The sequence below is a fragment of the Phascolarctos cinereus genome, unplaced genomic scaffold, assembly GCF_003287225.1.
Source record: "Phascolarctos cinereus isolate Bilbo 61053 unplaced genomic scaffold, phaCin_HiC Scaffold_2;HRSCAF=192, whole genome shotgun sequence".
NCBI classification, from domain to species: Eukaryota; Metazoa; Chordata; class Mammalia; order Diprotodontia; family Phascolarctidae; genus Phascolarctos; species Phascolarctos cinereus.
Genome location: NW_027555625.1, coordinates 367,201,122 through 367,227,782, shown reverse-complemented (window position 1 = coordinate 367,227,782; position 26,661 = coordinate 367,201,122). Strand labels below are relative to the sequence as shown.

Here is a 26,661-nt window from a genome sequence, read left to right as displayed (position 1 = left end):
ATTCGAGCGGGCGGGACGGGGCGGAGCGGAGGTGGGAGGGGAATGGGAAGCGCGAGGGTTCACCGGCTGCAGCTCAGAGCGCGGAGGAGGGAGGGAGCGGAGGTTGGGCGCCTTGGAGCGCAGGTGAGTCGGTGGCTCGGGCCGGCAGGCCCAACCCCGGAGGGGAACGCGAAGGATGGGGTGGGCGCTCCGGGTGAGAGGCCGCATGAGGCCGCCTCCTCCCCTGGAGCCTTAAAGAGCCAAGGGAGGAAGAGGATCCGGCCTGGGCCCGCTTCTCTCGCCCTGGCCGCGGCGCCCGCCGCGGAAACGATTAAAACTACGCGCATTTGGCATTTAAAGCCTTTAATAACTCGGTTCCGGCCTGATTCACGTTACTCCGCCTTACGCCCTCCACTGGCCTACTTGCTCTTCGTCTCCTGCCCCGCGCCTTTGCCTAGCTTGTCCCCCATGCGTCCCGTGCTCTCCTTCTTCGCGTCTGGCTCTTGCAATCCTGTTCCCTTTCAAAACTCAAATTCCACTTCTTAGTGGACTCCCTTAGTAATTACCCTTTCTTCCTCTCCCCCGCCCAAGCCACAGTGCCCAAGTTGTTATTGCTCACCCCTCCCCACCCCCAAACCACTTTGTACTTTGTTTTGCTAGTGAGGCGCTGTTTTGCCTCTTTAGAGTGTAAGCTCCTTGAGAGCCGGAACTGCTTCCTTTTGTCTTTGTATTCTGCGTGTGGCACGGCGCCCCGTACTTCCTTAGTAGCCGCTTATTAATACATTGTTGAATTGAATATAATTGCATTTTTAAGTTTACAAACTTCTCTCCTCAGACTTCTTCCCACGTTTTTCCTTGTCCGAAAGTTCATCCCTTTTTTGTCTTCCTTTTCCTCCTCCACCTTTATTGTCTACCCTGTGCACCTGTATTCCCAAAGAAAAGCCGCTTACTCCTCAGAAAAGCTGGGAGGAGTGTTGTGCTCCGAGCATGTGTGATGTGCGTAACCTTTGGACTGTCGAATGTTGAGCCCTTGTGGGTTTGTTTTATACCTTTGATTAGGAAGAGCCAAGCCTTAGTTGTGTAAATAACAGCTGCGGAGCAGGTCGAGTAGTATTGTTAGCCCCTTTCCACAGAGGAGGAAACCGAGGTGTGTAATAAAAGACTTGCCACTAGTCAGTTGCAGAACTAGGACTCGGGTCTTAAGATTCCTAGTTGCAAAAAGGAATCATTGTTGTGTAATGCCCTGAGGGCTCGATATGGAGGCAGGAGCCATGGGTGTGGAAAGTCCTGCCTCAGACCCTCAAGCTGTGGAACCATGGGAAAATCACGTAATGAATGAGCGTGTTACAATGGAAAGAGTGCTGGATCTGGACTCAGGATACCTCGGTGTAAGTCTAGACCCTTTTAGGTAATAGCCATATACTTTTGGGCAGGTTACTTAATCTCTTTGGGCCTTAGTTTCCTCAGCTATAAAATGAGGGGAATTAGAGATGGTCACCAAGGTCCATTGTAGCACTGAATATGCATGTGATCCCTTTGATCAGAGCTTTTCTTTCCTCTTCCTTCTTTCCTGAAGTTGTTGACAGGAACATGCTTTGTCAGTCAACAAACATTTATTAAGTGCCTGCAGTGTACCAAGGGAGAGAGAAAAATAAGAAAATAGGTACAAAAACACACTCGCAGAGTAGAGGAAGGCACTAGTAAATGCAGGGGATGTAGAAAAGCCTCTTGCGGAAAATGGACGGAATGATTAAGTCATGGTTGTATTCCCATTGGTTGAATGCTGATTGCTAAGTGAGGTTAAGAATTTGGCCGAGCCAATTTGGGTAGCATTCAAATGGTGAAATCATTTTATATTTGCAAGGAATTGATTTCTTTTATCCATTTTTTAGGCATAAAAAGGCTGGATGATAATGGATGAACTGCTGAGCTCGCATTCTGTAAGACTGGAATTCAGATCCTGCCAATGACACTTGTTAACTATTGTGACCTTGAGCCACTTAACCTGTGTGTGCCTCAAACAACTCCCCAAGCCCTATGTACTAGGTACTGGGTCTTTGATCTGGTTCACTGTTCCTGTGCTGGTGAAATAACAGAACCTAAGATTATATGCTCTTATTTAAATTTGACAAGAAGATAACTGCCTATGAACTTATTCTGGTGCAGTAGAAAAAGCACTGACTCTGGAGTCAGGGGAGTAGAGTAGAAAGTGGACTGGTTCTGGAGTCCTGGGACTTGGTTTCTGATCCCATCCTTTGCTTATTTATGTGAACTAGGCCTTAGTTTTTCTCTGCAAAGGAAAATGACCTTTGTATTAGAAAAGACAGGGGAGAGAGGTGACAAACCAGAGTATTGATATCCGAGATAAATAAGAAGATGAGAGAGTACCTAGCTCCCCTCGAAGAATTCAAGTCACCTGACCCAAATGAGCTACATCCTTGGATCCTGAAAGCTCTAACAGATGTGGTTGCTGAGCCATTGTTAGCAATATTTAAAATATCTTGCAAATTGGAGAAAGGCAAATGTCCCAATTTTCAAAAAAAAGGAAGAGAACAGATTCTGCAAAATATAGGCCACAAATCATTAAAGAGTTGGTTGGCCAACATCTAGATTGGGAAGTGGTAATTACAGAGACTCCTTGGCTTCATCAAAAGCAGGTGATGATGAATCAATCTCTTTTCCTTTTTATAAAAGGCTCACTAAGCTAGTAAATGAAGAAAATATTGTGAATAGTGTTTACCTAGATTTTAGCAATGCTTTTAACAAAAATCTCATACTAGTCTTATGGAGAATTGGAGGGCTATGGCTTATACATAATCCATTGAAATATTCATAACTGATGGGATGGTTGGACTCACTTAATTGTTGATAGTTCAGTATCAGCTTGGCTGGAGGTTTTCAGTAGAGGACTCTGTATCTGTGTTGGGTTAGCCCTGTGCTGTTTGTTGGGGGACAGTGGGGGTTATTTTGATCATGACTTGGATAAAGGCATCAATATCATGTTCATCACATCTGCAGATTCCAGAAAGCTGAGAGGAATAGTTGACATACTAGATGACAGCATCAAGATCCAAAAGAATCTTGATTGGGTAAACCCCTAAGCTGAATCTAACAAAATGAAATTCATTAGGGTTACATGTAAAGTCTTACACAAAAGCTCACCTTCACAGGTATAAGATGAGGCATGGCTGGATAACATGTTCTGAAAAAATATCGGGACATTTTAGTGGATTGCAGACTCAATGTGAATCAGCAGTGTGATATAAGAGCCAAGAAAGCTAATGGGATCTTGGGCTCCATTAAGAGGGGCATGGTTTCCAGGGAAAGATGAAGTGATACTTGTTTGTTGCAATTTGAGTTAGACACTTGGGTTAAGGCTTGACAGACTGTGGGAGATAGTGGAGGATAGTCGGGGATCACAAAAAGTCAGACACAACTGAATGACTAAACAAAAAATTATCTACAGATGTTCCCTATTAAAATGTATGTATGGTACCTAATAAACATACACTCATGAAAACAGTGCAGAAATTTTTCAGATTAGCCACTTGTCAGCTAACAAGTCAAAAACCTAAAGCAACTAGCACAGTACTTTATACGTAGTCATTGTTTGAAAAATTATTGTTGAATTAAATAGGATAAAGTACACGCAAGTTATAAATAGGAAGAAGAATTGGGTAACCATGAGGACACTTCTAAAAAGGAAGTGAGTGCAACAAAGGGATGACATAAGGGCACTGGGCAAGAGAAAGGTAAGGGAAAGAAGGTGTGTGGCACATGGGGCAGAAAGAGAAGCAGGAGCAAGAACAAAGGCCTCAAGCAGAGGCTCCCCAACAGGGCCTGAGATAGCAAGTCGTCTTGAGATGATATGTCTTCTAAGCATGTCTTATCCTTTACCATCTTAAGTTGTAGCTACAGATCCAGCATTACATATTAGTGTAGTCTCATGCCGAAGGACCCAGACCACCAGCTCAAACTCCCTGCCAGCAGCACCCCTAGCCTTCCCAGTGTGTGAAAAGGAGATATTTTCACTAATGCCACCTCTATCACTGAAGGACCTTAAAGGGCAGAGACCCCAACCAATTCATACTTCTCCACTAAAATGACTAGGAAATTAATACCTCTGTCTCTCCTAATCCCTATTATTTAAAGTATCAATTTGCTGATATGAAAAGCTGTTCTGAAAGCTCTGCTTATGTTCTCTACTCTAGAGCAGGTAGGTAGGTGGTGTAGCGGATAGAGCACTGTACCTAGAGTTGGGAAGACCTGAGCTCAAATACAGCCTCAGACACTTCTTAGCTGTGTGACCTGGGTAAATACTGTAAAATGAGGGCCATGATAGTGCCTACCTTACAGAGTTTTTGTAATCAAATGAAATATTATTTATGAAGTGCTTAGCACAGTGCCTGGCACATAGTAGGCACTTAATAAATGCTTATTCCTGCCTTCCCTCTATCCTTCTCAACTGTGTCATTCCCCAGTACCTTTTCTTTTTTCCCCTTTCATTGTGCCATCTGGAACAAACTTCCTTTTGTAATTTACATTGTCATGTGTTCACAAAAACTTGATGTCAAATGATGTCTCAGGCCACACTTTCCAGGACTAATTAATCTTTCATTCTCTCATGTCTTCCAACAAACTGGCCAGGAGGAGGTGGTGGCATACTGCTTGCTCCCTATTGACATTTCCAGATCCTCATTCTTAGCATCACTCAGCAGCCTTGCCTCCTGTTTGCTACATCCATCCACATCTTCATTTCTGTCATTTACTTGCCTTCTTTCTCAAGGAGTTCAGTACTTGGAACATAGTGTTTCTCTTCCTCAAACCCCTAGACTTATATTTGGAAATATCAAAATACAGATTGCTGTTTCCTGTAAACTCTGACATCTGTTGTTTATCAGCCTCCAACTTCTATGACCTACGATCTTTATTCTTACCTCACTGTGTTACCTCTGTGATTTTGAACTCTTTAGTAATGATCTCATGTCTTTCCATGCATCTTCACTGTAACCATTGGTTCCTCCAACCTTTTTTGTTGCAGTTGACTATCTATCTTTTCCTTCTATAAATCATGACCTTTTGACCTTGACTAATTTACCTATACATATCCTGTGTGCTGTATCTATGTGCCATGTCATTCATGTTACTCTTAAACCCTGGGTCACCTCCAACATACATGTATTCCACAGGAACTAATGTTCCTGGAGGAAAATCCACCACATTGCAAATTCGTGTTGTTGTTAAGTCATGTCCAACTCTTTTTGACCCCTTTTGGAAGGTTTTTGATAAAGATACTGGAGTGGTTTGCCATGTCCTTCTCCAGCTCATTTGGCAAATGAGGAAACTGAGTCAAAATGGGTTAAGTGACTTCCCCAGGATCACACAGCTAGTATGTTTCTGAGGTCAGATTTGAGCTCAGGAAGATGAGTCTTCCTAACTCCCAGCCTTACATTATATCCATTCAGTTACCTAGCTGCCCTCAAATTCATGTTATCCAATCCAAAATTGGCTCTCACTGTCTTATACCAATCCTTTTATTCTTACTGGATTGACTAGCCCACTCCTCTTAACTGCTGCTCTGTACTTCTGCACTCTTCAAGTTCCTAGTGCCATGCCAACTCCATTTCTCAAAGCAGACAACCTCTCTTACCACTTTAAAGAAAATCCAACTGTCTGTCATGAACTCCCTCACCTCCTCTACTCCATACTTCAGAACTCCTCTACAAGTTTATAATTCCTCTCCTTCACTTCTGTGTCTAAAGAAGAGGTAGTCATCTCCTGTATGTGCCCTTGGTCCTATCTTTTCCCTACTCCTTCAATAAATCCTTTTTTTCTATTCTATTCCTGATCTACTGGATCATTCCTTGATGTATGCAGACAGACTTAGACTGACCTTATCTTAAAAAAAAAAAACTTGGCTGAGTAATGAAGCCAAACTGAAAGTGGAAGACGGGAAAAAAACAATTACAGTGAAAACACAACAAAGAGGTACAAAACATCTAGGTTAACATTCATTACTAAATTTAATTTTAATTTCAACATCAATTTGAAATAGGCCTTAATCCTGCTAAGAAAGCGCCAAAAACAATTCAAGAAATGCTTAGAGGATAGTGTGAATAGTAGAATACTCTAAAGGAACTGAAAGAAAACATGGTTTTAGTCAAAGAAACTTGTAAGGGTATTAGAGGAAATTATATAAAAATGAGCACTATAGACAAAATATTGCTAGAAATAGCAAAAAAAAAAAAAAAAGAAGAAGAATGATGCAGTAGAACAAAAACTTGGCAGTGCAAAGTGGAAGAACAAGCCCTGAGTATAAAAGACCTAAAAAACATTTGATAGCATATGAAAAAGTGACTAACCTTGAAGGTCAAGTTTTATAATGATTGGCATTCTGGAGGGCAGAATTGCTCAGAATAATAATACACTTGAGGTAAAAAGAATAAATTTAACTAACAAGAAGAAACCTTAAATTCAAGTCTCCCAAATATATTATCATCAAACTCCAGAACTAGAGGGATTTAGAAAAATCCCTCCAGTTTCAAGAAACAACAAACCATGTCAGAAGGCACCATTCAATATTTCATCAAACTTCTTGATTCAAACGGAGGAATAGGGCAATTGGTCAAATGTACACACACAATCACTCACACTTACTTCAAACTAAGATACACAGGCTTGGTTCCTAGAGTCTGTTTTCCAGCAAACCTAAGTATTTTTCTTGAAGGCAGAAGAATAACGCTTAAAAACTTAGAAGCTTTCAAAGAATTCCTTGACAAAAAGACTTCTCAATGATAAGGACTCTGGTCAGAGAAGTGCAACATTTCCTTCAGGTGAAGAAATAGTTAGATATTCAACCAGGGGTTCCCAAAACATGTTGATAGAGTTGTGATTGATTATAAGGTAAAGTTCACAAACCTCTTTTATAAAAAAGAAATTTAAGAGTGTTGTGTTGACTTCAATTAAGTAAACATTAAACTCCTTTAAAAATGTAGAAGAGATGTTAGAGTGTCTAGTGTAAATGTCATACAAAAATTAAATGACTAGTCCAGTGTCTATACACCTTAATTATTGGCAAGGCGAGAACTAGAGCATTCTGTTTGACTTTTACTGTTAATTGAGATATAGAGGCCCTCAAGTAACTTAGATGCTGTTGGGAAAATACATGTACACAAACAACTTGAATACAAGGCTCTTTGAGGGGGGAGAAAGCACTAACAGCTAGGAAGATGAAGAAAAGAAAGGCTTCTTGGAGGAAGTGGCACACAATCAGCAAGCATTTATTAATTAATCTACGAGTATTTATTAAGGGCCTATAACATGGCAGGCACTGTGGATGCAAGTAAAAAAATGAAATAATCCCTGTTTGCAGTTCTTGCAGTCTAGTGGAGAGACAAGTATATATAAAAATGTGTGTATAGCATGAATATAATAGTAATAAACACGCTTATATAAAGTAGTTAAATACAAGATAGTTTAAGAGGGAACTCATTAACAGTTGGGGGTTCAAAAAACTCATTGTGATGGTGCCTGTGTTGCATCTTAAAGACAGGAGACCTCTGAGGTGGGGGTAAAGTAGGTGTGCATTCCAGATGCAGGAATGGAGTGCAGAGTGCAGGAGGAAAAAGTAATGTCCAAGGAGACTGGAAAGGTGGGTTGAGACCAGATTATGTAAGACTTTAAAACTTGAGTTGGATGAGTAGGGAAATCACCTGGTCATATTTGTGCTGAAGGGAAGTGATTTTGGCATTCAGTGCATACGGTGGACTGGCATGGTTAGAGGCGCGGTACCTGCAGACCATTTTAGAGGCTGTTGTAATCTAGGCAAGAGGTACTGAAGGCCTGAAAGAAGGAGATCAGATGTGAGAGAAGTTGTGAAGGTAGAAACAGCAGGAGTTGATGTTCAAGCGTCATGCTAGGTGCTGAGGGAAATAGACTAAGAATGAAACAGTCTCTGCTCTCAAGCAGCTTCTGTTCTTGAGGAAGAGAGAGCTAGTATATAGCTATATAAATATCAAGGCATTTGGTAAAGGACGACACTCCCCAGTGGGGAGTCAGGAAAGTCTCCTTGTGGAAAGGTGACATTTAAATTGTATCTTGAAGGAAGAGAGGGGGAGGCTACGAGGTTGAGGTGAGGACAACATGCCTTTTAGGCATTTGGGATGTCCAGCACATAGTGACAGAGATGGAAGATGAGTGCTGTCATGTGTGAAAAACAAAGAGAAAGACAATTTGATAGGATTGCTGAGTGATATAAGGTACTATGAGCAAAGAAAGATGGCTTGGGGCCAGGTTGTAAAAGGTAGGAAGAATAAAAGGATTACCAGACTGAAGTGAGGGTCCATTTGAGTTTACCATGAATTTGTAACGGACCCATTCTTCACAATTTTGTGACTTCCTCCAGCAGCAATGAGCAGCTCAGAAATAGGTACAGAGAAAGTATATGGATATGTCCCAGGGTTGAGGATTGGCAGGACAAAAATGTAGATAAAGTGAGGGATTCAAGAGTAGGAAAGATTGCAGGGCTGAATTGTAATTATAGCATGAAGACTATGAAGGAAGAAAAGTGAGCGCAGAGAGAAGGTGATGGGCTAGGCAGACAGAAAGTTGCAAAGAGGATAAATTAAAAAACAGATTTAGTAGAGATGAGGTAGAGGCAAAAATGAAAGGACAGGTCATTATGATCAGAGTTTGAAATTTTAGACTTCCAAATCATAGAGTGGTACAGGTTTGGCTACTGATAAAATCCAAGATGTGATGACTCCAGTGGCTGACTGAAGCAAGGTGCAGATTGTAAGTAATAAGAATCAAGGAGGATTAACTGGGGAAGCCAAAATGTTGCAGGGTACCTCATGGTGAGTATTAAAGATCCCAAATATGAGGCAAGGGCGGAGAGTAATAGAGATTGTGATACAGACTAGACTCCCTAGAGCAGAGAGTAATCTGTCTTTCCCTTTGGCTTGTTGTGTTGGGAAACATGAGAAAAGAAGCAACCAGCACTGACAAAGAATCTTCTAGAGAAATCCAGGTGCCATCAAGAAAATGGAAAGGATATGAAAAGGATGAAGGAAAATTGATGATAAAGAGGGGATTCTAAAAGACTAAGGAGGTTAGGCACTGGGGACAGACAGGACAAGGGCTAAGGTGAATAGGTATCAAGCTGTGGGAAAAGAGAGCAGAACAAAGATGTTCTCAGGTAACTGGGATTAGAGGAACAGAAATTTGTTAGCCAATAGGACAGGACAGAAGCCTGAATATGAACTCCTCAAGGGCAGAAACAGTCTCATTTTTATCTTTGTATCTCCTTAATAAATGCTTGTTAATTGAGCACTAGACTGGAGTTGCTTCAGACTTACTAGTTGTGTGATCCTGGGCAAGTCACTTAACCTCTGTCTGCTCCCATTTTCTCATCTGTACAACAAAGATAATAATAGCACTTGTTTCCCAGGGTTGTTGTGAGCATAATTTTTTGCAAACATTAAAACACTGTATAAATACTAGCTATTATTGATTATACTTATTTGTGTATGTTAAGGCCTCCTACTAGATTGTAAACTCCATGAGGGTAAGGACCAAGTCTTCTAATCTTTGTGTGCCCCACCCTTCAAGTGCATAATAATTAAATCTTTAAAGCTGAGTAATATAATATTAAAGTGCATTACATAAATTACTTCATACACAGGTTATAAATTACTTCACACACAGGTTAGGCAAGCTAGCCTAGGTATAGTACCAAAGAACAATGAGAGATAGAAGGCAGTGTGTGCCAGGTAAGTCAGGTCACTACTACCACTTTGACTACCATCTCCCCTCAAACCCTGATGGAGACAGCCCAGAAAGGACCTTGAGCTCAAGAGCCTTGGGAATAGCATTGTCCACCAAACCACCACACCAGACCTGTTTCCAGGCCTGCCCCACAGCAGTGAAGGGAAGAAATCACTATGTAAAGGAATCCGACCTACCCAGCAATAACTGCTAACCAGCTGCCACCCTTGGGTACCAGGGTGACCACTGGTCCTGCTTCTGCCCTATCACTGAGAGCCATTATCCAGGCAGGAAACTCTCATAGAGAAGGGACTAGCCATACCCAACAACTGCCAAACCCATTGCCACTTAAGATGTGGGCAGGCCAGCTTCACTGAAATAGAAAGGTACTTGGCACCCTGAGGGAGAGATGGCAAGCAGCACATGCTAGTCAAGTCAAGCCATCACCACCACCACTTCTTCTTGGAGACAGCCCAGGAATGACAGTGCTTCCAGCGTGGTGCCCTCAGCAATTCTCCTAGGAAGCAAACCCTGTGGAGAAGCAGTCTGGCAACTGTTCTTGCAGGTACTATAGCCAGATCTGTTGGAGATTGAGAAAAGAAAGTTCTTATCATCAAAGTCTTTGGCACTGTCAAATGACTTAACACCAGAAACTGATAAAATTTTATCACTGAAAATGACGTTTAAAGAGGAAGCATTACCATAGGCCCCATGTACATAAGTTATACAGAATAAGGAGGTATAAATGGGTTGCTTTCTGCCCTATTGAATAGGACATCCGTATCAGTGAGATCACAGATCCACTGAAATATTAATTCTCTTAATGCTCCATTTTTTGAAACAAATTGGGTATTTTAGCAGAATTAACAGTTGCAGATACGTATTCTGATCTTATTAATTTGGCTTTAAGATTTTATTCTCTTGTACCTAATGAGATCATGGCGTGGTTCATTCTTTTTGGGACAAATCCTGTAAGTCTTTAGTGCTTATGAGAGATTCTTAAGACCTTGCTGCCACTTTAAGCAACAATCATTACATTTTTTGCTACACTTTTTATGACCTGGGGAATAATGTGACATTTTCAGTTTAGGTATTTCAGAAGTAAGCTGCCTTGGGGCAGCTAGGTGGTGCAGTTGGATATAGCACTGGCCTTGAAGTCAGGAGGACCTGAGTTCAAATCCAGCCTCAGACCGAACACTTGGCACTTACTAGCTGTGTGATCCTGGGCAAGTCACTTACCCCCAATTGCCTAAAAATTAAAAATTTTTAAAAATTTAAAAAAAAAAAGTAAGCTGCCTTGTGTACCTGCACAAGTTAGCTGCTTCCTGAAAAGGGCCAAAGTAATTTCTTTTGCTTATGGAATTTCTATGGCTTATGGAATAATCAGGGTTGTAGTTAACTCATGACAATCCAACAGTGGGCAATGTTACATTAGCTAAACTTCTTTAGCCCCCTCTACCTGATCGGTCATTTTCCCCATTGTCAGCCTTTCCCTCCAATCTCACCCCCCTTCCAGATACCTACATGATCACACACAAATTGCTTTTGTGTGAACCACATCATGACCTGTGGTCACACTCTCATTCATTCAACAGACATTTATTAATTAAACTCCCACTGTATGCACTGAAGGCATCTAGGTGGTACAGTGGATAGAGTACAGTGCCTGGATTCAGGAAAACTCATCTTTCTGATTTCAGATCAGACACTTACTAGCTGTGTGACCCTGGGCAGGTCACTTCATCCTGTTTGCCTCAGTTCCTTATCTGGAGAAGGACATGGCAAAACCACTCCGGTGTCTTTGCCAAGAAGACCCCAAGTGGGGTCACAAAGAGTCAAACAGGACTGAAACAACTAGACAACAACATGTATTCTAAGTGGTGGTGGAGAGACAATATAATGTTGTTTCAGCTGCCTCCCTGCTCCAATTCCTGCAGGCCCCTTCTCTCATTAGAGAGTTCCTCCCAGAATCTTGATTCTGGGAAAAGGCTCAGACCAACCATCCCTCCTTCTTTGGACTTCACCACCAGACTTCCATTCAAGTAACACCGCCTACCACCACCACCCCTTTTCAGCTCCTATTTCTTAGGTTGTCTTTCCCCATTAGAATGTGAGCTCCTTGAGGGCAGGGATTGCCTTTGTTTTGTTTGTTTGTATCCCCAGCACTTAGCCTGCACATAGTAAGCACTTACAAAAATATTCATAGCAGCTCTTTTTGTGGTGGCAAAGAATTGGAAATTGAGAGGATGCTCATCAATTGGGGAATTACTGAACAAGTTGTGGTTTATGAATGTAATGGAATACTATTGTGCTGTGAGAAATGATGAACAGGCTGACTTCAGAAAAACCTGGAAAGACTTGAATGGTCTGATGCTGAGTGAAGTGAGCAGAACCAAGAGAACGTTGTATACAATGACAGCCCCGTTGTGTGATGGCTAATACTGATAAACTTAACCCTTCTCAGCAATACAGGGATCTAGGACATCTCCAGAGGACTTGTGATGGAAAATGCTATCCACATCCAAAGAAAGAACTATGGAAGTTGAATCACTATCATTTTTTTTCTCTTCTGTTGAGTTTTGTTTCCTCTTTCTGATGGTTCCTTCTATTGGTTTTAATTTTTACATACAACTTCACTAATATGAAAATATGTTTAGTAGGAATGTAAATGTAGCCTATATCAGATTGTGCTCCGTCTTGGGGAGGGTGGTGGGGAGGAGGGGGGAGAAAAATTTTAAACTCAAAAGCATATGGAAGTGATCGTTGATAAATCAAAATAAATTAATAAAATTTTTTAAAGATGAACTAAAAAAAGAATAAACTATTGAGTTACTTTTAGAAAAGATTTTAAATTGCTTTTGCAAATTTTGTATTATTCTAGGAAATGATTATGGATTTACAGTAGTTACATTTCTTTTCAAAGAAAATAAGCGGGTTTTATTCTCTTTTTTACAGAATGGAAACAGACTGTAGTCACATGGAGCTTAGCAGTAACACAGAAATTGAAGAAGATTCTGAATTTCAAGATTTTGAAAGAACAGACGTAAAAGACATGAGACTAGAAGCTGAAGCTGTTGTGAATGATGTTCTTTTTGCTGTTAGCAACATGTTTGTCTCCAAAAGCCTTCCTTGTTCAGATGATGTTGCATATATCAACGTGGAAACAAGAGAAAGGAATAAATACTGCCTGGAGCTCTCAGAAGCAGGGCTTAGGGTAACTTATTCTTCTTTCTAGGAAAAAAAAATTATTTGGATAAGATTTTATCACTTTATAAGACTACAGAGAATTATAGGAGCACTGGATGTAATTGTTTTTAAAGATTTGTTACTATTTTCAGAAATCTTTGGGTAAATACAGGTAATCTTAAACTTTGAAGGAACTTTTGGTTTAGGTTTGCTGTCATTGCCTATCATTTTTTTTTCAAGTCCCTTTTTCACCCACAGTTAAATGGTCTGCAAGACTACATTAATAATCTTGCTTGTCAGATAAGTTATTTTTTCATTGGGAACAAATGCCAGTCACACCTTGTATACCTGGGTTCAGACTCTAACTTTAAATAAATCACAAGGGAGAGTCAAGTCTCTAAATTTCTAAGAGGCCTCCTATTGATCTAGACCAACCCTCTTTGTCTTAGGAGACCTTAGCAAGAGGAGATACTACTACAGACTAAATGAGGTGAGAGTTCATAAGAAAGTTCATAGATCTTGGAATTATCTCTATCACATCAATAATTACATCTCAGTCCCTTTAGTATATTTCTATTCAATAAAGAAATTAATTTTCTTATGAGTGCTGATACATACTCATCTGATTTTCCTAATTTTATAATCAAAATCAGGAGTTAAAAATACATGATGATACTTATCTGTAAGTACCTATAGATACTTATCTATTCAGGATATCTATTTTAAAAATCAGTTATCACTCATTTGTTAAGTATCTACCATGCACTGGGTACTAAACAAGATGTTGGCAATACAAATACAAAAGTGAGATAATCCCTGCCTTTGAGGGGCTTATAATCTACTGTAACTATCATAATTATTATCACAGTTGTATTGTCATTATTACAAAATTTCTCATTATGATTGGAGTTACAGTTAAACCCTTGATTTAATAAGCAATGAACTAGCTATCAGAACGTCTGAATTGCATCAGAGGTAACTACAGTCTTAGTAATTTCTTGAATTTTCCTTTGCTTTCATCTCTTGTTTAAATAGTAATTCCTGTAAAGGTATGATATGTTATAGCCAAAAGCAGAGACTATCATTAAGTTGCAGGGTATGTCATTTATCTTGGTGCTCTATGGACACATAAGTTTTTTTTTCATGATACAGCCATACAAATTGGAGAGATATATCTAATTTGCCCATTGAGATATAGAAATCGTGTATTATATAGTTCTTGCAGAGGGAAAGGATTTCTTAGTTCACTGAGGTTTAATGTAAATGTGCTGTATGACTTTAGAGATGCTACATAGTATTTGCAATATCCAGTGAGTGGGATATATAACATAAAGCCCTAAAACTGTATCAGGTAAATGATATAATTTACAAATGTAAGTTAGACATTTCGTTTCCATCCAGTGAATTCATTTCTAAATGCCATCATTTACAAATGTAACTTGACATAGACAAGAAATAAAGATAAGTATTCCATAGTTAAAAATGTATAGATGATAACAAGAACTTTTATGTGGTTAACATTAAGTGTTAAGTCTGCATTAATTTAATATTGCTTTAATTAATAGAAGGATGTGACAAGCCCTGATTAAATGTCTATAACTGATTGTTTTATTATAGGAAGGTAATAATCATTCTCATTTAGTGTTTATTCAAAGAAATTTTAAGAACTATTCCTAAGCACTAAGGGAAAATATGAAGACAGATAACAGCCCTGCCCAGAGGGAGTTTATAAACCAGTTGGGGAGTGAAAGTGTGTATAATTAAGTGATTCTTAGTACAGTCTTCTTTCTTCCTCTAGTATTATTGTAGGAAGCACAGCACGACAAAGGAAAAAAGTGATGGCTTGTGTTCATGGGACAAATTATCCAGTTTGACTGTAGTGTAAAGTAAAGAGAATGTTGTGAGACATCAGAGAATGAGCTTGAACCTTACCTCCTTTAAAGGGTAATAGGAAGTCTGGTGTCATAAGAATATAAGATTAATTTGAATTTTCAAAAAAAACTTTTAAAGTTTTTGCTAATACTTTCCCAGTATTATGCCAGAGAGCTATGAGAGATACAAGAGAGGTAGAATAGTTTCTGTCTTCCATATAGATGGGGTAAAGACATATCAAATACCTAAAACTAGCTAACAGTGTGCCTTATAATCCCACAGAGTTGGACATTTACTCTTTACTAAACAAGTGCATTGAACTAAAAAACATATAAATGGTCTTTAATGTTGCAGTTTCTTAAGACAGAATTGCAGCCCTCTAACTCCTCATCTCCTTTGTCATGATATAGAAACCAACATCAAATCAACTAGAAAAAGAAAAAAGGTATTAATTATTAGCACTATATTTTGTCCCATTTAGGTATTCAATAAATATTTTTTGATGACTGTAATAAAGGACTGGTGTTAGCTATTGAAATGAAGCCCAGCTTTTGTTCATTTCAGCCATTTGTTATACCTTTTTAGCTTTTTCTCAATTTTTTTCTTTTTAGGAAGAGCTGAAAAGTTAAACCTAATTTTTTTTGAAGGTTGAGATAGTACTGAGAAGGAAATTTTATTTAGACTGTCTTATGCTCTAGGTCAGTGGTGTCAAACCCAAACAGAGAGGGATCTCTTTGGCCCAGCATATTGACTTATAATAGCTCAAAGTAACATAGTCTATGTTCTGTTTTATTTTTATTTTTGTTAAACATTTCTCAATTACATTTTAATATGATTTGGAAATTTTGCCAGTGCTTGAACTCCTACAAGTCTCACACCCTCTGGTCTAGATTTTATTTTTCTTAAATACTGAATAAAGCTTTTCAGTGATTTCAGTTGTGTCCAACTCTTCATGACCCCCAATTGGGATTTTCTTGGCAAAGATACTGGAATAGCTTGCCAATTCCTTCTCCAGCTCATTTGATAGATGAGGAAACTGAGACAAACAGAGTTAGGTGATTTGCCCAGGGTTACATGGCTAGTAATTGTCTGAGGCTAAAGATGAGTATTCCTGACTCCAAGCCCATGCTCTATCCATTGTGTCACCTAGCTACCTATAAAAGCTTTTAGAGAATTGGAGATTCTCTCAAAAAAGATTCTTAGGCCCCTTCTAGCTCAAAATTGTATCATCCCAATTTTTCAAGAGCATTCTTTATAAGTGCTTCTTCAGTACTGTATTATTTACTTGTGAATATTTTCCTTTCCAGTCAAGATGATTCTTACAGTTTTTACTGATAATGATATTGATGTTTAATAAGTAATTTTTCCAAAAATTGGTAAAAACAAACCAAAAGAAACTAAAGTCCTTCATAAGAAACATAAATATTCTGTTAGGCATTTCACTGTTGACTCAAATTAATTTGTTAGAAAACAAGCAAAGAAATCATAATTGTATCTAATAATTTGATTAATTATTGGCATTTCTCTCTTAGGTGGTGGGTTATGCTTTTGACCAGGTGGATGATAATATACAAACTCCCTACCATGAGACAATATACTCCTTGTTGGATACCCTTAGTCCAGCATACCGAGAAGCATTTGGAAATGCACTCCTACGAAGACTGGAAGCTTTGAAACAGGATGGACAGTCATAATTTATTCTACATTATAAACTTATTTTCTGTTAGGCTTGCTGCTGGAAACTTTTTAAATTTACAACCTAGATTCTTGCTAATGAAATATGAAACCATTTTTTGTTTTGTTTTTCAGCATAACTGCTTGCTTCAGATATAGGCTTCTCACTCCAAGCAGTATTAATAATAAACTGTTCTTGTTACTTTTCTTCCACCTAGGGAATTTGGTAGCCCTTGATTTGTGATATAGATCATGAATATGTTTAGATTTCTTTGGAATACTACTTATGCCGTTTGGGGGGAAAAAACCAGTATTTTCCTATAAAAAAGCAGGGCTTTACTGCATCTAGTACTACATATGGAATTCTAGGCTTGCCTAATAAAATTGGCATTCTAATTAATTCTCTACAATTTTAATCCAGCTTGCTAAATCAGGGGTTCAATATTAGCTTGGACTGAATTTGTAGTGATTATTTTGCTACTGGCCTTACAGGGAACAAATTATCAACTAGTTTCCCCTGCACAAACTTTTAAATTGCTTGAACTATTTATACTAGTGCGGATTGATAAAAATGAACTACTTGTATATAATTTATCTAGTATTATTGTGCTAAATGACACAGGGATTAGAATAGTTTTATGTATCCTATTTGCAACAGTCAGCCAGCTAAATAAAGGATAAACCTTTAGCCTATGAATGTAAAAATTACTATCTAATCTCCAAGATACCGAAGCACAGAATATAAAAATAGGCTCCATCTTTTTTTCTTAATAAAGAACATCATAAAGTTGCATTGTTAAAGAGATGTTATAATCTGTTTTCCTAGGAAACGATATTTTGGCCCATGTTGATTCTTATTTTTCTGAATGTTTGTTTACATAATGTACAGTGTTTATATATTCAAAAGTATTTTTGCTTCAATGTTTACTTTATAAAATGTAGTCCTTTGGTATCCTGTCATGCGTCCCTCTTTCCCTTCAAATGTACAGTGTTTTGTCTCAATGCTAAATCTGCAATGTAATAATGCATTGTATGGGTTTGAAACCAAAGGACATATGAAGCATTCAAAGACTAATATTTGGAAAAAGGATACTCTGTATTTTGTATTTTATTACAAGTACTAATATTTGTAAATTTATTTAACTGAATCATGCTGCTATGTGTTTTCAGGTATATGTTGGATGGGAACAATGTTGGATTGGTTTTTCAATAATCAGCTAGCACCATAGTAGAAATAAAATTCAATACCTGGATATGCTTCCTAAGTCTACTGAATTTACAAAATGTTATTTTTTGTTTAATAATAAAAGATATTCATTTTTGTTCTGACTAAATATTAATTTGCATAGGCCAGAGCAAACTAAACATTCATTTGAATTTTGTAGTCAAACGTCCTTGGAATGCTTTTGTTAAATTTCAGAAGATGCATATTTGTAGCTTTGTTTTCAATGCTTAACAGTAAAAACAACTTGCATTTGCATTAAATTTTCTCATGCTCATTTTCAGGCTAACTATAAAAAAAATCTGTTAAGTCAATACATTTTTTCTCATTTTTAGTTAAATATGAAGAAAAATGGGGGGGTTTGTTTTTGTTTTTTTGCTTGGAGAAAATTGAAATTGCTGATGTTATGATTTGGTTCAGGGTTCATTAGTTCTCATTTAACAATTCTGCATTTCCTTAATTATATGTTAGAAGGATTAATTTAGTTGCTCGTCTTCAGGAAAGAGATTGATTGATTTGTGAGTGCGTCAGTATTGATTTTAATTTGAAGTTATATTGAATTGGCTCTGTAAAATGTGGGTTGCACTTCCTGTTTCAGCCATTGTGAGGAAAGCACTTTATAAACCTTAGAGCACTATGAAATGTTAGTAGCCTTTGTTGGCATACATGAGAATTTTAGTCATTACAGATTTCAGCTTTGCCTTAGCTATTTGAAGAATTTGATGAGGTTTCTAAAGGAGATTGTGTTTTCTTAGGTTTTTAAAAGAACTATATTTAATACAAATAAACTTCTAGGATAAACTCTTAGTAGTTTTAAGATTGAACAGGTACTATGACTGGTTTTAACTGGCATCTAGAATTTTCCAACATCACATAGTGTTTAATCTTTTTTAAAGAGCTTAGCCTCATAATTAATATAGTGTTTGCTCTACATATGCCTCTGATTTTTATTTCTTTTTCTGGGTAGCTTGGGAAAACCATTGGTAAATATAAGTATGTGTGTAAATGTAGAAGTTTTAGTTTTTTCTTCATGGCCTTTACTCTTTTTATAAGAGCCTCATTATTTCTAGTTAGATTGTCTCCAAAAACTAAGATACTAGTTACTTCAGTGTAGCATCCCAAGGGCACTTGTCATCACACCTTTCACATGATAGTCCAGCTATTTTCCCCATTCCCCCATCTTCGTTGTGTGTGTGTTGGGATAAAATTATAGGGAGTTGAAGTGACATCTAAACTGATACAGCTAAGAGAGGTGTATGTAGACAAAAACTCCAAGACTTCCACCCTAAAAGTTGTAGGAAGATCATCTAAGCACCCAAGTTCATACAGGGCAGAGCAATTGGGATGATGAAATGTTTGGAGACCCTGCCATACAAGTACATGAACATGGTAGCCTGAAAAAGAATACTTGTAGGGAAAGGATGGGTGCAGTGATAGTATAAGAATTGTCTTTAGTGCCTGATTATCTTAGAATAGATGAGAGTCATATTGTTTTCTGCCTGACACTAGATACAGTGAGAGGAAGCTTCATAAAGGAACTACTAAAGGAAAAATTCCCCAGAATTAGAATTGTCTGAAAAGTGGAGTAGAATGCTTCCTATTCTAGAAATGCATCAAACTGAGGAATTGTTTGTGATTTTCCTTGGGGAAGTAAAACATCCATGAAAGCATCAAGAGGGAAGAAAAGAAAGCTACATATTGTGTAGGGAGGGACAGTGGAGCTAAAACTTCACTTTGAGGGAAGTAGAGAGGATCAGAGCTCCAGAGGTAGAAGGGGCTTCAGAGGCCTTGTGGTTCAGCTTCTTTGTTTACTGAAGGAAAGACAAGTCCCTTCCATGAAGCCATAGGTTGGCAAAACTTCCAGTTCTTTTGAATACTGTTCCTGAGACAGGCCAGGAGTAGAATGAAGATGAGGGAGGAAGTCTGCAGTCAAAACAAAGGAATTCTTGTAGAATTCCCTACCAGCCAGCAAAGAGTTTCCTATGAAGGAATAAATGGACTGAGAAATTGCTGTGCTGACAGCAATTGGGTATGACATGAACTGAGTAAGCAATCAAGGGTGTTGGGTGCCATCTTCTTAGAGCTATGGAGAATTGCAAGCTTCAGGAATTAATAAACTCAGTCCAATTAGGAGACCATAAAAACTCCACAGGATTGTATAGTAGAAAACAAAAGCTTGTTTCAAGATGTAACTGCTAGTTGTAGAGGCTGCTCATTGGTGGGCATTGTTATTTTCTAGGGACTCTGATATGAATATTTGCTTTCTATGCCATAATAAATCTTAATTCATTAAGCCTTGTAAACTTGTCCTGGAAAGAGTTGGTAAACACTAGTTTCCAGGTAGCCTGGTGGGATTGATGGAACCCAGGTAAGCAGAAGACGCCCTGGGCCCTTTGTATCAGCGACTGGCATAATGAAGAGGAAGCATGATGGAATGGAAGGAGCATTGCTCTTAAAACAGCAGATCTGAGTTTTTGTGCTAGCACGACATTCACAAGCCATGTGACCCTTCTTGGCCAGGTCACTGAAGCTCTGTAAATCTCAGATTCTGGATCTATAAATCTTTTTGGAGTTTATTCCTCTTTTAATCCATTCACTAATTTTCAGTCTCTCCCTATGGACTGCCTCTTTTCCTTGCAGTCTACCAACAGGCCCACATCTTTAAAAAACAAAAACTATGCTTGCCCTTACTGCCACCTCAAGTTTTTCTTTATCTTTTTTTTTTTTTTTTGCATAGCCATACTCCCAGGAAAAAGGAATCTCTACTTACCTCCAATTCCTCTCATTTTACATCCCTTTTCAATCTGGCTTCCAACTTCCCTAAACCACTCAATTGAAACTGCTCCATCCTCCTACCCCTCTGTCTGGGAACCAAAACCAGGGACTCAGTGAGTGGCCACAGCCAGCAGGGTTCCCACTCTCTGCAACTACACTCACCCTTGTGGGCTTACTCACCCTTGTGGGCTTGCTCCTCCTTGCCCACAGCCACAGCCTGGGACTAAATCTGGTTAGTTCATTTAGGTCTGGCATCCAGCAATGGTAGAGGGCCCTGAAGTCTTGCCACACTGTCCATGAGGAAAAGTTCCTGAAGCTGAGACTGCCACCTGACACAAAGGTTCTCATTGCTTGTTGATGCTGCTGTCTAAAGGGCTTGCTGTTTATTGATTCACCAGCATCTGCCCAGAGGTATTTGCACTTCAGTAACACCAAACAACCCCATCAAGAGGTTGGGTCTTTCCCAAGTTGTCTTATCACCCCAACTTTTAATTATTTCCACCACTCAAAGTTCACATTGAGATGTTATTTTATATTGTTTGTAGGGGGATTTAGGAGAGTCAGGTAATTTCCTGCCTTATTCCACCATCTTCCCAGAATCCTCTCCGTTTAAATGTTTCAAAGCTGTTGTACTTTACATTTTTGTAGCTATCATATAAATACTTCTAGTTTTGCTCACTTTTACTCCCAGCATCAGTCCATACAAGTCTTTCCAGGTTTCTCTGAATCCATCCATTTTGTTATTTCTTATGACACTGCAATACTCCATTTGTCATAATTTGTTCAGCCATTTCCCAAATGATGGCATCCACTTTGCTTCCATATATAAAGCAGAATATAAAAAAGGATTGCATGTGAAACTCTATTCTGTAGAACTTGCTTTTTAAAAAGTATACAAAAATTCCAACATATGTATTAAAAACATTAAAATCTGACATTCAAAGTTGTTCTGCTTGACTGTGCTTCTTTTTGAACTTCCTTCTGTTTTCTTCTGTGCCTCGTAAAAAAATGTTTCAATGGCCCTCTTTTTATTTCTTTATGTTACCATTGCTAGCTTGTGCTTCCATTCAAAATCTAGCCTCAAATTAAAAGCAGGGGGGAAAAAAACCTTGTAACAAATGACCATAGTCAAGTAAAACAAAACCACATCCAAAAATATGTCTCTTTTTGTGCCTTGAGTCCATCACCTTTCTCTCAGGAAGCGGACAAGGGGATTTATGTCCTCCTTTGCAGACATAGTTGATTACTGATTTAATCGGAATTCATAAGTCCTTCGAAGTTGTTTTTCTTTACAATGTTGTTATTGTATAAATTATTCTGCTGTTTCTGTTTGCCCACTCTGTGTTAATTCATACAAATCTACCCAGGATCCTTTAAAATCATCTCTTTCTCATTTTCTTATGGCACTATTTGTATTATACTGTAATATAATACACTCCTATTCCATAATTTGTTCAAACATTCCCCAATCAATGCCATTTATTTCCATTAAAGGATCATTTTTCCAAGTAGCCTTGGTTGTTGGTCTTTTGGAATACCAGCATTCCCAAATATTTTTGAGTTTATAGAAGAATCTTCTTGTGTAGTCCTGACTGGGGTTCTTTGGTACTTGAACTCTTCTATATATATGGTATTTTTTTTCCTTTGACCAGGAAACTCTGGATTTTAGCTTTAATACTCTTGGATGTGTTCAATCTGGGGTTTCTTTCAGAAGGTCCCTCTTGATCTAGGCAGTTTTCATTTATGCTTTCTTGAAATACAATGTCAAGCCTTCTTTTGATTGTGGCTTTCAAAGAAACTGTTTCTTAAATTTTCTCTCCTTGAGTTTTGTCGGTTGTTTATATACCCCCACACACACACACTCACACTCACACACATGAGTATACATTACATACTTTATATTTTCTTATAATTTTTCAATCTTTTGATTTTTTGTGTTTCATGGAGTTACTGATACTTTGTTTCATCAATTCTAATTTTCTAAGAGCATATTACTTGGGCGAGGTTTAACAATTTCTATTCTAAACTCTTTTTTTTCTTCCAAACTTTTTCTCTAGAACTTTTACTCCATTTTTTATCTCTTGTTTCATTTCTTTCAGGTAATCATGTAGTCCTTATGGAAAATTCATTTGTATTTCTTTAAGCACCTGCTTGCAATTGTTATGGAGTTACTCTCTTCTCCTAGATTAGATTTCTGAGTGTTTGGAGATCTACAAAAATTCTTTACTATGGTTATTGCCTTTTTTTTTTTTGGCAGTTGGGGCTAAGTAACTTGCCCAGGCTCACACAGCCAGTAAGTGTTCAGTGTTTGGTCTGAGGCCAGATTTGAACTCAGTTCCTCCTGACTTCAGGGCCGGTGTTCTATCCACTGCACCACCTAGCTGCCCCTTGCCTTCTATTTTTTCAAATCTTCAATCTTGGTTCCTGAATTGGGCCTTTTTGGGTGTGACAGTCAGCCCTACTTGGTCTTGATCTGTGTCTCCTGAGTTATTATGCTGATTTCCACTCCCTGAGGTGTACCTATGCTTAGTAATGACAGCTGTTAGTCCCCATAGATCTTTGAAGTACAGAGTTTTGCATTCTCAGGGCCTCTTATGGTATCTTAGGACAGAGTACTAGACATCTTGGAGCTCCTGGACTGCAGTGTCTCACTCTGAGTGTTGCTGTTCCCAGTCGCTTTCACCAGTCGCTTTCAGGTATTAATGCCATGGGTTACAATTACTCTCCAGCTTTCTTCTGAGAGCCTTACACTCTTGCTGCCTCTCGGGCCTCGAAGACTACAAGTGTCATTAGTCATCTCTAGTCCATCTCTAGTCTGATCTTGCTAGGAAGCTCCCATCTTATTTTCCTCTGCTAGCACCAGCTTACCTGGCAGTTCCCCTTTGTGTGTGTGTGTGTGTGTGTGTGTGGTGGGTGGGGGTGTGTTTATAGTTCTGGGGTAGATTAAGGCATTTACTACAGTTTCTCATTGGATTTCTTGGTCATATTCTGTCTAGGGCTAGGTTTTTGCTGGAGCAGGGATGTGGGAGCTGGTATTCCTGCCTCTGTTCAAGCAGCCATCTTGTTTAGAAGTCTTCTGTTCCTTTTTTTTTTTAAGTGGACAAAGGATTTAATGACTTCCAAGTGTGTACTGCCTGTGGTTCTCACCTGTTTGGCCCCTCTAATCAGTCCCCTCCCAAGGCTCCTGGTCAAACCCTCCAGGGCCATAAAGAAGTCTCATTGCCTGGCCTTTCTGTGTTTTCATTTCCCTGCCTGGTCAGCCTGCACTGGGTCTCCTCTTGCCTTGGCTGTGGTGGTCCAGCCCCAAGAGGCCTGAATTAGACCTTGTCCCTCAGGAAAGATGCCTCTAGTTCCTCAGCACTGTCTGGCTCCTTTCAGTCTGTGCCTTCAGGAGGGAATATATATATATATATATGTATGTATATTATTATATGTATAATACATATTATATTATATATATATTAATTATATTATTAGGGGGCATGAATATGAAGGGATGATATCTAAAAAATAAAATTAAGGGATGAGAGAGGATTATACTGGGAGAAGGAAAAAGGGAGAGGTAGAATGGGTTACATTATCTCACATAAAAGAGGCAAGAAAAAGCTTTTATAGTGGAGGAGAAGAGAGGGGAGGTAAGAAGGAATGAGTGAACCTTACTCTCATCTGATTTGGCTTAAGGAGGGAATAACATACACACTGAATTAGATTATCTATCTTACCCTACAGGAAAATAGGGGGGGAAGGGATAAGAGGGGGGATGATAGAAGAGAGGGCAGATTGGGAAAGAGAGTAATCAGAAGCAAACACTTTTGAGGAGGTACACAATTGAAGGAGAGAATAGAATAAATGGGATAAGAAGGAGGGAAATATAGTTAGTCTTTCACAACATGACTATTATGAAAGTGTTTTGCATGACTACACATGTATAACCTATATCAAATTTCTTACCTTTTCAATGAGGGTGGGTGGGGAGGGAAGAAGGGAGAGAATTTGGAATTCAAAGTTTTAAAAACGAATGTTAAAATTTGGTTTTACATGCAAATGGAAAATAAGATACACAGACAAAGGGGTATATAAATCTATCCTGCCCTACAGGAAAATAGAAGGGGAAGGGGATAAAAGAAGGGGGGGTGACAGAAGGGAGGGGAGATTGGGGAAGGAGTAGTTAGAATGCACTCTATCTTTGGGATAGGGAGAGGGGAGAGATGGAGAGAAGATTTGAAACTCAAAATCTTGTGGAAGTGAATGTTGAAAACTAAAAATAAATTATTTTTTTTAAAAAAGAGAGATTAGCACAGTGCCTAACACATAGCAGGCTCTATATAAATGTTAGCAATTATCATTATTATTCCTTCTAGCTCTAATTCCTCATTATTACTTCCAGCTCTAATTCCTCATCATTATCATCATCAACCTCATTATTTTCAGTTCTAATTCCTTCTCATTATTTCCAGCTCCAATTTCTCATCAGTATTATTTCCAGCTCTAATTCTTCATCATCATCATTTATTATTGTCGTTATCATTATTAATTTCTACCTCTAAATGGCCAGGACCTTCAATCCTCACCGCTGGAGACATAAGGAACCTCTGAGAAGGTCTCAGGAGACTTTCCCAGAGGTCTCAGAGTCCCGCCCCCAGGAAGGGTCAGCCGCTTCCCCATTGGTGCCTCAGGTATTTCCTCTTCCTAAAGACAAGCGACTTCTCGAATTTCTCCCCCCACCCCGCCCCATCCCCCCGTCCCTGCATCATCCCGTTCCTTAGCAACTGGCGAAAGAGTCTCTTCCACCTTAGCAACGAGTGGGGACCTAACCATGGCGGAAGAAGAGGAGGAGACCGTCGCCCCGACCGAGAAAATCGTCAGGAGCCAACTAGTGTTTCTGAACCTGCTGGACACATACAGCGGCAAGAATATCGGGAAGGTGAGCGGCGAGAGGCAGCCTGGGCCCCTGCCCCCCTACACCTGTAGCCCCCGCCCAGAACCGTGCACTGCCCCAGCCCAGCCTCCGGCGCTAAACCTTCTAGAAAAAACCCCGCAATACTGACAGTGTTGAAAAAGGTGGGGCGGGGAGTCATAGACAACAAATAGGAACCTGCGCCCAAACTCCAATCTTATGATTCCGGGTTGGGGGGGGGGGGATCTTGTCTCCAAGACTCTGCCAGAGGGGTCATGGTCCTACCAAGGTTGTTGCAAAGATTTCCACTGCTGACTGTTGACACACTGCCGCCCCAGGGCCAGTCTAGCAGGACGGTCTTATCACCAGCAGGTTGACCCTGTAGATAATGAATTCTTTGACTGTAGTAGCCCAAAATATAAAAAGATTTTTGTTAATAGCCCTCAGTCCTGGACAAATCCTCCCTCCTTCCTCTACTTTTGTAGGAATGAAATTGCACATAGGGGCACAAAGGATGCTAAGAATCACAAGATTATCCTGCAAGCATTAACTTACTAGTTGGTGCTCCAAATGTGAACTCATTGCCCAGTTACCACAAACTGACCCTAGTTGAAGGCCTCCAGTGTTTTGAGCTGATCTTCTATGGAGGACTTATGGGAAGACATGAAGAGGAATCATACAGAGTAAGAAATCATGAGATCTGTCAAGTATGGAAGTAATTAGTATATGACTACATGGTATATAGGTGCCAGTTGAACCCACAAGTTCCTGGCTTCAGGGCCAACTGTCTACTCACTGTGCCACATAGTATATTTAAAGAAATTAATGCTTATTGAAATTAATTGCACCCTGCTAGGCTCTATAGGACATACAAAGTTTAGATGAGATATGACTCTGTTCCATATGCCATGGAGCTTACAACTGAGTAGAGAGGGAAAATATGCATATACAAAAAAATAAATGCATGAGAGGTGCAAGAAAAATATAGTGACAAGTCCAAGGGAGGAAAGGTCATTACTACCTGGGGCATCATCCCTGTACTCAGTATACTCCAATGGCTTCCTGTCACCTCCAGGATCAAATACAAAATCTTGTGTTTGGCAATCAAATCCCTTCAAAAACAACCCCCCACACCTCTTTACTCCCCCCCCCTTTTCCATACAGCATATATCTCCCTGCCCCATGCACTCTTTGATCAAGTGAAAATTGCCTTGCTGTTCTATGAACAAATTTTCTAGAGCTGTCTCTTAAGCCTGGAATGCTCATCTCTACCTCCTGGCTTCCTTCAAGT

At 39.2% G+C, this 26,661-nt stretch overlaps 2 protein-coding genes across 2 annotated transcripts in view; both read left to right on the top strand.

Moving 5' to 3' along the window:
• The first annotated feature begins 25 nt into the window (after positions 1 to 25).
• On the top strand, positions 26 to 17,798 carry GSKIP (GSK3B interacting protein). Its single transcript, XM_021007321.2, has 3 exons — positions 26 to 123; positions 12,700 to 12,958; positions 16,335 to 17,798. The coding sequence occupies exons 2-3, from the start codon at positions 12,701 to 12,703 to the stop codon at positions 16,494 to 16,496; spliced, it is 420 nt and encodes a 139-aa protein (XP_020862980.1). The 5' UTR covers positions 26 to 123; position 12,700; the 3' UTR covers positions 16,497 to 17,798.
• Positions 17,799 to 25,209: 7,411 nt separating this feature from the next.
• The window catches only part of AK7 (adenylate kinase 7), a 119,938-nt gene continuing 118,486 nt past the window's right edge, over positions 25,210 to 26,661 (top strand). The window contains exon 1 of the mRNA XM_021007319.2: positions 25,210 to 25,397. Coding sequence (XP_020862978.1) covers positions 25,290 to 25,397 — 108 coding nt within the window. The 5' untranslated portion in view covers positions 25,210 to 25,289. The remainder of the gene's footprint in view (positions 25,398 to 26,661) is intronic.

What these genes read in the sequence shown, in the direction of transcription:
- GSKIP (XM_021007321.2), top strand. Translation starts at nt 12,701, where the DNA reads ATGGAAACAGACTGTAGTCACATGGAGCTTAGCAGTAACACAGAAATT. An exon ending in TCTCAGAAGCAGGGCTTAGG is followed by an intron (nt 12,959 to 16,334) that starts GTAACTTATTCT and finishes TTTCTCTCTTAG; the next exon opens with GTGGTGGGTTATGCTTTTGA.